The following is a 14603-nucleotide window of genomic DNA, read 5'->3' as shown; positions in this document are numbered from 1 at the left end:
AACAAATTTTCGTTATTCAAGTTTGCTCTGGTTTTAATATTTTTTCCACATTGTAACAATTAGAAATTTGTGCTTGATCAAAGCTTTTTTCAGTTAAATTTTGTCGAGGAGAATTTTATTTCAGAGCAATATGATATGCCTGCTTTCGTTTAAAGCTTAAACAGTTCAAATAAACAATTCGAGAGTAAATAAAAATCAAACATATAATGTTTATTAATTATATCTTTTTTTTTTCTAATTTCCAATATGGTGTGCCAATAAAATCCCTCGCCCGTGTAATGTTTCGGTAAGGTGCGAAGAATACGAAGGTCGAATCATTATTTCTCCATCCAACCTTTTAGAATTTCTCTATCGATGGAACTTGTAAGTCTGTTAATAAATCGCAGTAGAATTTCTTCGGTGGTTCATTCGAATTTTTCTTGTGGATTCTAGAATAAATTTTGACCCTCTCCCGGTGGAGAGAGAATTTCGAATCCGACACAACATCCCATTTAAAATCGCCAACCATATCTATCGAGTTATTGTTAGAATCGAGTACGAAATAAAATTGTTTTAGTTTAATCAATTCGCAGAAGATTTATGTCGAGTGTGCGGATCATAAACTGGGTCCTTCTGTTTCGGAGCAGAAGCGGCGAGCGTCGTCATCGCCTCCACAAATACCTAAACGCGGGGCCCCCGTTTTAATATTTATTCAATCGGCCGTGGGCAAATAACACTTGGCGGTTCGGATTTGTACTTTTTCGGTTCGATTAGTTATCGAACGGGACGACCGTAATCGCATTCAGGAAGCCCCGAGAAGAACGTCAGGTGTCGAGTTTCGTTAGCAGCGAGCGCATCCAGAACGAAACCCTTCCACGGGAGGAGCTTTAAAAGTTGATGAGATAATTGGAGGGAGTGTGGCGCGGCAAAAGCTCGAACACTAACAGTCTCCTAAATAATTGCACGAGATTTTAACTTAATGTGATAGTCGAATGTTCGCCGTTCGCGGAGAAAATGAGGTGAGAATAACACACTCGCGCGCCAACTTTGTTTAAACTTCATAGACTCCGGGTGGGACCGGAGTGGCGATAATTCACCGATTCTCACCTGAGAGATTTTAAAAGTGCGCCGACGAAAAACCGCACGCACCGCACCCCGTCTTCTATTAATTATTTGCTGGGCAATTATGCGGCCTCAGTATGCAAGCCGGCTACTCTGATCCATTTTCCGGTTGAGTTGGTATCCGGTTGCGTATCCCGGTTCCTGATAAATTGCCCGACTTGGCGCTAGTGGCAGGTAATTCACGAGGAACTTTAGAAATTCTTACTTCTTAACACTTTTCCTCCACCCTCTTCCAACTTTCTGTTCTTGGAGTGTTTGCTCAGTTGAATCACATATACTTCTGCCACATAATGGCCGTAATCGAAAGAAAATTGCTTTGAACTTTCGGGGTCAGTCAATACAAGTGCGATTTACTATATGAAAAGTGTTTTTCTTCAGGATTGTTCACTTATAACTCCGGAAACTTTACCGTCGTCATTTTCTTTATGGCCCACGGACCGAGATTCTTCCCCACAAAAGACACCCAAATTGGGACCGAGTTTTTAACTTTCACACCGACCCCATCCCCCACTACCCCCCGTACCAAGTCACACGAATTCATCCCGGCAACCAACCCGAATTTGCAAAGCCAAAAGTGCACTTTGTCCTCGCAAAACTCATTTTATACTACTACTTTACTACTCATAGATGAGTCTGTTGTACTGTCGCTGTGTGTGCTTTTTAAACTCAAAATCTGCTCGACCGATTTCGCTAAAAATTTCACAGTTTGTTCTTATTAGTGCCAGGAGTATTTAGGGAGTGAGTTAAATGAAATCCGAGAGGTGGCGCTGTTCTTTTGACAGTTTTAATCGAAGATTGGATTTATTCAAATTGAGCAATAGCGAAGCATTGCTGGTTCCGCTAGTTTTTAATACAAATCGTGATATTTGCGGGAAATAGAGTGATGGAATAAAGTAGTCGTGGTGGCGTGTCAGGGCTATCAATTTGTCAGAATTGTGGCGTCAACACCCATGGAGTGGAGGAATTAATGGAGGTTGTCGTAATATATATTTCCTAAATGAATGCAAGGACTTCCACGGATTTGAATAGTTTTTGAATTTGCATTGTAAATACTCAAATCAGTTTTTAGAATTTCTCTGTTGGTATGTAAATGGATTGTCGTCGTGCTTTGTTGGAATTGTCAGTGTACAAGAGCTGTGTAAATAAAATTTCATTATTCCTCCCCTTTTTCAAGCGTAACGTTGCAGTTCAATTTTTAATTACCATAAAGCACCGGGATACGAAAAGCAGACCTTGATAGATTCGTAAAAGTTGGAGGGCGGGTGTGGGGTTGTGCGGGGTGGGAACGGAGAGGATGTCGAGGAGGAGGCGGAGGCGGCCGCCGCCCCGAAGACATATAGTTACGTTGAGATCCGCAGGAAAATGATATAGTAGTCGTATCAACGTAATCGTTTTCAGATAAACTACGGATGCACGAATCTCGTACAGAACTCATAAACATGGCGTGCCACGACGTGAAATACAGTTTGTATTAATTCGGAAATTTGCGTCGGCTTTAAAAAACAAAGCCGGGTGGGGATTGGAGGAATCAAAGGCGGCGAGCGATTCGGGGCCTCGTTATAAAATAATTAAACTAATATCGGGGGCTCTTTATTGTTGCCGCGGAAAATTAGAAATTAAAATTGGAAGTAACCCAAGTAGAAAAACATCGAGTCGATGTTCTCCTCACGATATCAGATTTCGTCGGAGGATCCCAGCGGAACGCGGCAAACAACTTACCAACTCCTGATTATCCTTAAAAACGCTTGTCTGGGGAAATCAACTAATAGTCTCAGATTTTAGACGTCGATTTCTTCGCGTTCGTCCCGGTCAAGCTAATTTTATTAGCGGGGCGTCGCTCCCGTTCGTTTTATAATTTTCGAATTGCCCCATAATTTGTCTTAATGGAAGCCAGCTGGTGCGCCACTTCTGGCTTGTCTATTATCCTTTTTGTCTGCCGTGTCGATACCGATGTGGCTGAAAGATCCGAAATTAATTAGCTTATGAAGTTGGCGCGCTTTTTAAGCTCGACCCCCCCGCCTAAATTATGGACGATCGGTTAATTTCCAAATTGCCGCGTATTTATCAGGTAAGAACGACGAGGTAGCGGTCGAAAAAAAAATTACCGGACGGAAATGACCCTGGACGCGGGGCCAATGCTAATGTGCCCGCCAAGGGGACGGCAAAATCTGAAATTCGATCAATGAATTTTAACAAATAACTGTGTATTGTATGACGACAGGGGAAACTTATTGGACGAGCGCAGCGAGGGCAATAATTATAGGAAAGATGAACAAACGCACTTTAGTACCGTGATACGTATGAAATTTGTACAAAAGGACACAGCAAAACAGGGCACACTAGATTTTTTGTGTTGGTCATAGCATGGATGAATGGGCTGTCATTTCCCAGTATTTGCGACTTCAGCTGTTCTTTTGTTTACAAGTTTTCCTTTCAACACTTTTCCTATGACTTGGTGAACGTCATCATACGAATGGTCGGCTGTTGAGGTGGGAAAATATTCCTAAAATTCTTCATAACAGGCAACAAAATTAAATTTAAGAAAAGACATGTTAACTTTGGTCCACAGTTGACTCTAAGTGTAGATAGTGTTTTAGCGCTCCGCCTTCGCGCAGATATTTCTAAGGTCACAGCCCATGAGAGAATCCAAGACCTCAACAACATGTCGCGACGTGTTGCTGAGCGGTATAAACACTCACTATTGATCATTTCATGTTTGTCTTTGTTCTTTTTTAGTAGAGTTTTTTTGTATCTCGTTGGTTGAGCTACTCCGACAAATTGTACACCTATTTAGGGTTTAATTTTTTCCGTTCCCGGTGGACAATTCTTCTCCTGTAATATTTCGTTTTTCGATAGCATTTTGGTTATTGTTTATTTTAACTACCTCTGGAATTTTCGCGTTTTTTCTGGCTAGACAGCCTCAGGGCAACCTCCTAGATTGTTTCCCACCATTCAAACCTTGTGCAAATTAATTTTCCTTACCCTTTAGTTATACTAAGACATTGGCGCGACCTTGACGCGACCTTGAAACACAACAAGAGAGAAAAAAAAGGCATTTGCACAAGGTTTGAATGGTGGGAAACGATCTAGGAGGACGCCCTGAGGCTGTCTAGCCAGAAAAAACGAGAAAATTCCAGAAGTACCTAGTTAAAGTGAACAATTACCAACATTTTTTAGGAGCCGTGCGCCGTTCAAACATACTTTGACGCGTACGTTTAACTGTTTGTTCAGTTTTGTTGGTAATCCGTAAAAATGGCTCCGGTTAATTAATTCGTTTATGCATTAACACGGTGTATTTTTTTAACGAATTGCAACGAACACAATTTATTCGTCGTCTGCAACGCTTCCGGACAAAATAAAAATACTGGGTTGTCATCGTTTTGATGGCGCCGCTCGAAAAAGACGAGGAAGACTGTTGTGCGAATTGTTGCGGTCGTCGTAGACAAACTTAACCGATAAAATTTTGTCTAAGTGGCAAGAATTTTATGCCGAAGATTGTTTTATGTAAATGTCGGCTTTATGAATCCTAAAAACTGGTAGCCGGTTTCGATGTTCTTTGTATTTTGTGTTTTGTAGAAAAAAAAAACCTATTCGTGTAATTTTTTCCGTTCTAAATCCGAAATTACAGTTATCAAGATGTGAATTAATTGCGGTGTGCGTGGGAGTTCCTCTTTTCAAATAAATATTTACATTTTTTTTTTCTGTGGACGAACATAAAACCGCGCAGTTCCTTTGGTAATTTTAATGTATTTTTGATAAAATTTTAATTATGCAAATCGCAAAAATTCCTTTCGTAATCTGAACGGAACCCCGAAAAAGATTTGTTCCATTAAAACGCGTGCTAATTACCACAACAAGTTATTTAGTGGGGAAACGTTGTGTTTAAAAGAAAATCAGATAGGGGATTTAAATTATTAAGATTTACAAGCGTCGCCTTCGGGTGATGTATGGGGGGTGGTTACATGTTCGGAGGGCATAAACTTCACACTTCCGCCACTTTGACGTGGCGTTATTATGGTTGTTTCGAAAAACTTTCGGCATTTCCACGTTAATCGGACAGTTCCACGAATGACGACAATCCAGCCGGGTGGGGGTGTGGGGCAGTGGCGTGCCACCTGGAATTATCCCGGCCAATTAATTCCCGATAACTGCTTAATGTTTACGTTGTGAGGTAGTGTAGCACTATTATTAGTCGGGTAATTGATTCGATGGATGTAAATGTGTTAATTAACCGGACGAATCGTCCGTATCTACAGTGTGATTGTTCGTCGGGGGTCGTTAGTTCGACCCCGACGATCATCTTCCCGGAGTTTATTATATGGAGAATCGGGCGCCCCGGAACTAATTGGATTGTCCCGGAGTTCCTGATGTAAATGTATCAATTATCCATGTGGAGGTATCGATCCGGGTTCCGGGGATCTTGGGAGATCTCGACTCCGGTCAGTTATGTCCGTCACCTACCTTGGGTAATTGATCTGCGGTGGACTCGGCCCGATATCTGCCCGGTCCGGCCGGCTGGGTCCCAGGGACCCATTCCGCTGATATCCTCACGAAGACGTGCATCAAGGAAGGCACCTTAACGGCACCTCGGAGGAACGCTACATTTTCACAGATAAATAAACTATTAAAAGTTTTATTTGAATTCTCGCAGTCGACGTCTCGGTTCGAGCTCGTTTTACAATTGAAACGCCCAGCATCCGGAATTAGATATTACGCCGCGCGTCTGATATTCTCCTTTTATATTTGATTTTTCGTCGAGACGAAATTCTGACGGATGGGTACGCCTCATTTGAATTGCCGCTTTCCCCGGAAATTATGGCCGAACCGGAAACTCGTCTCGAAGAGAACAAATTCGTCCGTGACCACTAAATACGAATTTTAGACTGACAAGGTTTTTTTGCATCTCACAGTATGGAAAAAATGCGGTTCTCGTTCACCCTTGCTACATCTTTTTTTTTCTCAAATCCACCTTCGTAAGTGGCAAAAAATGATGCAGAGAAATTCGGTCTGAAGGAAGTTATATCGATAGCTTGAAGCGTTTCAGGAGAGAAGGAATATCGTTTATAGTGTAACAAGTTATTCTAAGGATGCTCTTTTAAACTGATCCAGATCTAAGAAACAATTTGTTTTTTCACAAAGCGGATTTTTTTTAAATGTCTAATCACTTGCAGTTTTCCACAGAAGTCAGTCTTGCGGTTGGAAAGAATAATGTAATAAAACTTTGATACATATGTACTTCTCTAAACGTTTTTTTTTTTCTTCAAGCGTCCGTAAAATATACTCCTGGGTTGATAATGCTAAAGTGTCACTTCACTGCCATCGTATCTGACGACCTAACGAGCGTTGACAAAGTAAACTAGCTAAATCATTTGAAATACACACCTAACTAAAATTTTAACAAATTTAAAATGAATCTGACATATTGAAAGCTGAATCAAGAAACTTGTACGTCTTGCAAAACATACAGGGTGTTATTGAAAGTTGTACAGATATTTTAACCACGAGCTACTGGCTTCATGTAGAACTCGGAAAAAATATCTAAAAAATTCTACGATTTTTTTTTTAATTGCTTTTAGTCTTCTACGTTGTCAAACAACTTCATAGGTAAAATTTCGGCACATTTTTAAAATACACCCTGTATATCATGTTTTATAAAATGTACGCCAATGCGAATTAACCTATAGGAAATATGGTTTAAAACAAGGAAACCGCGTTGGTGTACGTTTTATGAAATATGATATACAGGGTGTATTTTTAAAATGTGCCGAAATTTTACCTACGGGGTTGTAGGACAACGTAGAAGACTAAAAGCAATTTTAAAAAAATGTAGCTCAAAAAATTAATGTTATTTTTTTTGACAGAATTTTTTAGATGTTTTCCGAGTTCTACATGAAGCCAGTAGCTCGTGGTTAAAATATCTGTACAACTTTCAATAACACCCTGTACTTACAAAATCTATCGGCAGCCAAACTATCAGCCTCAGCACATAAAACTTCATTTTTGCTCCTAGTATTTGAAATGATATTGTTTTCAGTTCCATAAATTTTATTCTGCGACCGTCGAAGAAACTATTTTTGATGCGTAAAACATCTGTTTGTGGTCTGATTCCTTTGCTTTAGAAACGTCAAATTTTCAAATTTGTGTTGTGATGCTGATTGCATCTCTAATTGTCGTAGAAAAAATATTGTATGGAACTCATGCATAAAGTGTCCTATTTCACTCATGGGATTGCCGCACACGTCTGTAAATTTGCCCATTTTAATAATTCACCTACTGTTTTCTAATTTAACAAAAATTTAAATTCAGTTTCATTTTTTCTACATTGCAAAAATTGATTGATCGAGAAAGTCGTAATTTTGAGAGAATTAGTGTAAGAAATAATTGCGCTTTTGAGGGATTACCATTTGAAATTTCTGCAGCTCATAGTTGTAAAATTTTAAGGTAATTGACGAAAGTTTCTGGAAGTCGTAACTTCTTTAAAATCAGTTTTATCTATTTTTTTTTTTGTTGGTCGGACGGTGTAATTCGCAAAGTTTGAACTGTCACGACAGAACTAGTGGAACAGTCAAAGTCGTCGTGACATGCTTGCATAAATCCCTGCATTAAATCTTGACTGGCAAAACAGGGAAAACTTGATTTAAACCCGAGACAATCGGAACAGCGACCGCATCGGTAAAGAGAGGCTCGTGGCGAGCAGTTCGTGAATCGAGGCGAACGTTCGGCGAGCGTCCGGTGAAGAATGAGGAATTAATTGTGATTTTATCGTTTCAGATCGAAGATGCAATGCTAATGTTCGACAAGCAAACGAATCGACATAGGGGTAAGTCCACGATTCCATTAACGTTATAGGAAATATGTATAAGGATCGGGGGTTGTTTTCGAGCATTAAGGGAAATCAACAGTCGCGACTCGAAACTGGAAAACAAATAAATACAATTTGCAATTTGGAGGAGGAAAGTTCGCGAAAGTTAGGGGGAGGAAAGGTGAAGTGATTCCGGCTAATGCTGGCGAAGATGCGGGAAAGTTGGTCGACAAACTTGGCCATTTCCCGTCGTCTGTCGCTATTCGAAAACGTCACCCCGATCACTACCGACGTAAATGTTATCTAACATTGCAAAGATCGTTTCAATTATTGAAATGCATTCTTCCAAGTTTTGTTCCGAGTTTTGGCGAGATACGGAAGCGTCTCGCCCTCTCCATCATCCGGTCCCCGCTTCGACATACTCTTCGCATTGAAAATCCCCCGACACGACGTCCCATTTTTGTTGGGGGGCGGCCAATTAAGCTCCTCGCCGGAGGTGTCGAAAAACGCCCTCCGCCGTCGAAGGTGACGCGAGAAGGCAAAATTTCGCCGCCTCGAACAAACTATTTTTAATGTTTATTAATTAATCACGCGGCGCGATGCCGAAGGATCCGATCATTTATCAAGCGCTCTCGTCGTCCATAAAACCTGTTTTTATTAACAATCCGATATTTCCGTTGATTGGATCGGAGGGGGGGAGAGAGAAAAGAGGAAAAAAACGAGACGGGGGCGAAGACGGTTTCAGAGGGGATAATATGTATAAGAGAGCAAGATAATTTAACTTCCAGCCAGATAGAAACTGAGAATTTAACTCGGATGAATGAAGAGGATAAGTAGAACAGCAGGGGATAAAGCCCCGGATCAACCGGACTGGTCAAAGTTGCTGCTCTCTATTTCAATCTACAATTCCGCTCCGAAGATATACTGCCGGATTATGGATGGGTGGCGATTGTAATTTTTTATTTCACTTGACCCCCGCCGAACACCGCCGAGCACGTATGACAGCTCGTTAGAGTCCGGGGGCGGCGATACCTGCTATTCTTTCGGTATCGGTGCCGTGTCTCCCGTCCCACCCCCGGCCGGCTAATTTGCCAAAGTGGCCAGGATTCCGTTCCGTTTAAAAATTCACGAGCTGCTGGGCTATTAGCCGGGGTCGAGGAGTTGCGCACCCGTCTAATGATAGGATATTAGAGTGTGTATAATATCAGGTGGACGGGAAGGCATTAGAGCGATTACCGACGACGCTAATGTGGCAACGTCGGTAATTAAATCGCCCGGGTGAAGATGGGCAACTTGGAGTTTTAACCCACGGGGTGAGGAGACCAGACCTCTCCCGACCGACTGATTCCCCACACCGCAATATCAGTGAAATACGGTTCCTGGTCGACCGGAAGTGGGATAGATATCCACATCCATTACACAACAGATAACAATGGGCCGGTTTAATTCACTTTTGTCCCCGGTTAAACAGTTTCCTTTGTTCGGATTATATTTACGTGTATTTGCTCGATTTATGTGTGGGGCGCCTTAAACGACCGGTTCCCACTTTTGCTCGATGGCAGCGACCGCGTTTATCTTTTTATTAGTGCTAATGGACGGCCGCCTTCAACATTTTTTCCTCACTCTATCATTCACACCGCTAATCCAATTTCCGCCGCCGCCGGCCGTTCACAATCCCGAGATCCGGCCGAGGAGACTTTCGCCAATAATTATCGCCGGAACGGTCCTACCCAATTTGCAAACGCTCACCCTCGCGTTTCACCCAAAAAGAAAAGGACATTCGTCACCGCAACGTCGCCAAAGACCTACCACTTAAAAGGGATGGAATTCTCAACCCTTAACGAGAAAGGTGATAGAAATCGACGTGAAAAAAAAGAAAAAAAAAGTAACTCTTGGAAATTGGAGAAAATTTTTGTAATAATTTCAACTTTTGTGCACAACATGTGCACAAGAAACCTGGATAGACATGCTTTTAGCAGAACAGTTGTGATGTGAAAGTTGTAGGGCTATACTACAATGTACTATTATATTCATCGGACATTTATTTACAGTGTATTCCATTTAAGAATGCAGTAGATGTCGCGTCGAATGGAGAACATTTCACACTGCCGAACGCGGCAAATTTAAATTTAAAAAATTAACAAAAAAAAAATCATAAAAGAACTTACGGTAGTGGTATTCTAATAACAAAACTGTACTTTAATGATGCGTTTGATACAAAAACTCGATAAGTTTGCCATTAATAACCACAAAATCGATATAATATCAAAATTTGACAGTAGTTATGAAAAATGGAGCTTTGCCTTGGTGTAAACTTTTCTCTCATTTTGACCAATCAACGATGGGAAAATAGTCCCTATGCTACTCTATTCCTACTGCATACTTAAATGGAATAGACTGTTTAGTAATGAAGTCGTTTGCATGAGCGGCAAAGTGTTTCGCCATCCAACTCAACGGTCGCCGATGTGAAGCTGCATGTCGCTTCTCGAAACTTGTGAACCGATCTTTGCGGGTTTAAGACCAGCGTTTTAATTTCTTGGGTTATTAAAGAGACAGAAAACTTGAGACTTGTGATTCAATATTATCTCTCTCGTGCCAAAACAACGCAATGTCTCCGTTCTGCTTTTGACAGTGAAAAATCTTCAGAAACAATTATATGGAAGGCATGTAATGAACATTAGTTTAAAAGGATGTCTCCTTGTGACGCCTTAGATTAAGGAAAAATAATTTCTGGTGTTACTGAAGAAATCAGTGACTGTTTGATGGAATTGGGATGACCGCTCTTGCAGCGTCACATTAAAAAAAAATGTTTGTGTTGGTTCACGCTCGGTCAGTAGTGCAGTAGTGCAGAAAAAAAAATCAAGAAAGACGATGAATGTACCTCTAAAGCAGTCCACAACGTAGTAACAGTTGAATAAACATGTCGAAGTTATGCAATTTAGAAAATATGGAAAGAGATAGTTGTGGACCAATCGCAACGATTGCTGGGTATCGGTGCACATTTAATGCAGATTACTAGGCAGAAATTAATCTACCTCTCAAGGATGTGTGTCAATTGCAGTTAGGACTAAAATGACATAATTTTGCACCACGGAAACTCTTCATCTCATATTGCACAACATGCACTACAATTTTTTGGAGGTCTTATTGGAACATCCTACTCAGGGTCCTGATCTAGTACTTTGTGATTATAAAATATTATAATTAATCAACTTAAGTATATAACATTTTTGTTTTACAATACAAAAATTTCCAATGATAATGCGGAATCTGGAAAAGTGTCCCGAATGCTTGCAGCGTTTCCACGTTGAATGATGGCAAAGGAAACCCTCTCAAAAAGGAATTTCTTTGATTTTGAATCGCCTGATTCCGCAATAAGTCGCTTTCCGATGGCATTAATGAAATCGATGGCTTCTTTGCACCAAGAGCCTAAAGTTTCAAAGGCTAAACCTTTAAATACGTAATTTGACGAAATAATTGAACTATATTTGTTATGTTTGTGATTTGTTCATCAAATTCAAAGACAAGGTGTGTGATTTGCGATTCTCAAATATCGATCAAGCCGTTGAAAATTTTAAAGATCTTGTTTCTGGAATAACTCAAAAAGAGTAGAAATTTTGTTTTGAACCCTTATTTCTGCGAGGAGACTTGCAGTAATAAAAATTTAAATAAAAAATAAATAAAGGAAAAGAAGACATACCTACTTACATGAGTGAAAACTGGGGAGCCCTTAGAATTTTTTATTCAATTGCAAAAATAATGAAATGTTTCGTAATTTTGCTCTTTACAATCGTATCTTGAACAATGTGGGGGCCGATTTTTAAAATTTGTTGCTTTTTCTATAATACTAGCAGCTGAAGCGCAATGGAGAGTTTTTGTAGTGAGGAGGCAGGATTTGAAAAAGAAACTAACAAAAGTCAAAAATGTTTTGTTTTAAATTGTTATGATTTTGTCGATCTGAGCAAAGAAAGTATAATGACCAGCCAATCAGAGGAGGAATGATGGTTGGATAGACAGTTTTGTAATTTTTTAAAAGGATATTGATGCAAGTGAGCTTGCACCAGGACCGGTTAACTGTTCGTCCCTTGGAGAAACGAAGGCAAAATTAAAATTCTGGAGTTATCCTGGCGCCGTTTTAAATAACAGCCTTTAATTATATTAAAGAATTTCCCTCCTGAATAAATTATCAGCGAACAAATTTTGTTTGTATAATTAAACATTAATTAAGACAAGCAACAGTTGACGGGTTTCAGAAAAAAAAAAATTTCTCGCGCATTTCCACCAACCGAAAAGGTGATTATTCGAATCCGTCGTTTATTTGAAAAAGTTCACATTTTCTCGCTCGGCTCGCCGATTGAAGCGCACCTTTGGCAAATTTCTCATATAATACGATTTCCCTTCGACGTCTGTTCGTAATAAGTTTAAATTTAGGGTGTCAGAACACTTGGGAATAAGGAACTTAATCAAGTGAATTAAAACTTTGTTTTGTGACGAAGTTGATGGAAAGAAAACAGTTTTTTTTTTGTCGAATTGATCAAACACCCTCTAATGACAGTTCGTGTTTTTGCGGTCGAGAGAAAAATTTTCGATCTCGTCGGAGCTTTTTCCGGATTTGTGTCGCGAAAGCAATCGTCAAAATCTGAAAATAATTCGGCGGCTCTTATTCGTATGCGCATTTTTAGTGGGTTTTTGCAGTAATAAAAATCCACCCTCCGACCCGATAAAAATTAAACAAAAATCCTAAACTCGCCCCTAATAAATTATTTGCGACGAAATTTGTTTTGGAAACCGGGGGTCCATCACCGATATTACACCCAACAAAGCGCGGAGCCGCTTCGGCTTTTTTGTTCGTGAGCCCGTGTGTAAAGTAAGTAGATTTTACAAAGGATTGTTTTCTAACGCATTCAATCCAAATAAAGTGTTCCGGCCTCTGGGGATATTTAATGGCTGAAAAGGTTTTAGTGTGTTTGGTTTAAATTTACCTCGCTTGCGCGTATTAATACGGCCTAATGTAATTATTTGGTTATTATCAAATCCGCCGAGAACGAATCTGCTTTGGACCAACAAAACAACAACCGCGCCGCCAAATTTGTTTGCCCGAAAGGTGTGGAACGACTTCTTTCACCGGTGGCGGACGGTCCCCGATAAAACAATCGCCGAATTATCTCCACCCCCGGAGTTCTCCACCCCCGCCCCCCACATATCTGCACACTTTCACGAATATTAATGGAAGGAAATAACTAAGTTCTGGAAAGCACGCGAAGCTCCGTAAATACGTTGTTCATTAATTTTACTGTCCAGGACAAGAATTTACAGCACGCACACGGCATTTCAGAATGTAAACAAAAATTTGTTGAGACTGACTACTTTATGGGGGGTCGGCGATCGTGCGAAATTTCCGATTAGCACAACGACGCGGCGCGAACGATCAAAGCGTCTTTTTCTAAGGACGATCGAAAAGAAGGTGAGCGAGGCTTCGTCGATTTGGGAAAAAAAATTATGCTGGAAGCGATCCACACCGGCACGAATTTTTATTTAGTTATTTATTCAGCCGTGAAATTATACAGTCCGTTCGGCGAGGAGCGCCCGTTTAGACAGAAAAAAAGAAACTGTTGCGTAAATAAATAAGGGGATGAATATAAATAACCGAGAAAAAAAAATATCCCATTATGCCGCCGAGAAGACTTCAATAATACAAATTTAATTTTCCGGAAACAATGGCATCACGGAACTTGCTCCACACAGAACGCTTAATATTTCAGGACCGGCTCTGAATTGCTGAAATCTATTCTCGCAAAGGTCAATGGATCTCCGGTCGATCTGAATAAGTGATCCATGTTAAAGATTAACGGCGCGGGAATTGGACATCGACGGTCTATAAAATGCACGAGCTTTTATTGCTGCGCGTGTGCCGCAAGGTGCTGCTTCGGGTCCGTTTCTGAGTCGAGTCGAGTCGAGTCGAAATGGTTGAATATCTGAAACAGCAGGCGGGGATTGTTGAAATCTCGTTGGGACACTCTATATTCGACGGACACCATGTCCTTGTGGGCAAGGTCCATGGACGTCGAAGACAAGAAAAAATTGACGGTGCATCTGCGTAATACTGGGTTAATATGAATGTCAACTGTGAAGCGCCACCTACAATACATAACGTGACTAAATAGTGTTATAGGTCTTTGATGTGATTTGTTGGTTGCCTAAAATCAAGGAGCTTTACGATAATGAAATTTAAAGTAAAAATGTAACCAATAATAAAATAGTGTTTTATTGTAAAGTGACTTAACACAAAAACAAATGTATTGTTCTCAAAAGAAAATGTTCACTGGATTACTCTTCTTTTCATCTTTTCTTTTCAAACAGTCATTTAAACTTTTGATCTTTAAAATACCCACATAGCAAGATGTTTGTGGATTGTGCCCTAATCGTCTCTTTAATCCTCAACAAAGTTGGAAGTTTCTTCAGATTCTGAAAAGGTCCAGTGCAGCCTGATTTCTTTTTAAAAAATTGTGTTGTTCTCTTGTCTCATGGATAAGTAAAAATTAGGAAGTCTGTCTTTCTGTTGAAGTTTCAAAGATTGGAATGGAAAGGACGGATCAAAAGATTGATTCTTCATATTTTCATTACGTGTTCGACAATCCGGTCATCCGGAGTCGGAATAAACTCGGGTGGTATGTAGTAAGTTGTGCGAATGCGAAATCGG

At 40.3% G+C, this 14603-nt stretch overlaps 1 protein-coding gene across 8 annotated transcripts in view; it reads left to right on the top strand.

Annotated features, from left to right (window-relative positions):
* Rbp6 (RNA-binding protein 6) overlaps positions 1-14603 on the top strand; it is a 357340-nt gene that overhangs the window by 290940 nt on the left and 51797 nt on the right. For all 8 annotated transcript variants that reach the window (XM_069043038.1, XM_069043036.1, XM_069043041.1 and 5 more), the window contains one exon: positions 7873-7921. In XM_069043038.1, coding sequence (XP_068899139.1) covers positions 7873-7921 — 49 coding nt within the window. The remainder of the gene's footprint in view (positions 1-7872; positions 7922-14603) is intronic.

Source organism: Tenebrio molitor, chromosome 3 (genome assembly GCF_963966145.1).
Source record: "Tenebrio molitor chromosome 3, icTenMoli1.1, whole genome shotgun sequence".
NCBI classification, from domain to species: Eukaryota; Metazoa; Arthropoda; class Insecta; order Coleoptera; family Tenebrionidae; genus Tenebrio; species Tenebrio molitor.
The sequence above is the reverse complement of the archived record's forward strand: the minus strand, read 5'-3'. Positions and strand labels throughout refer to the sequence as shown.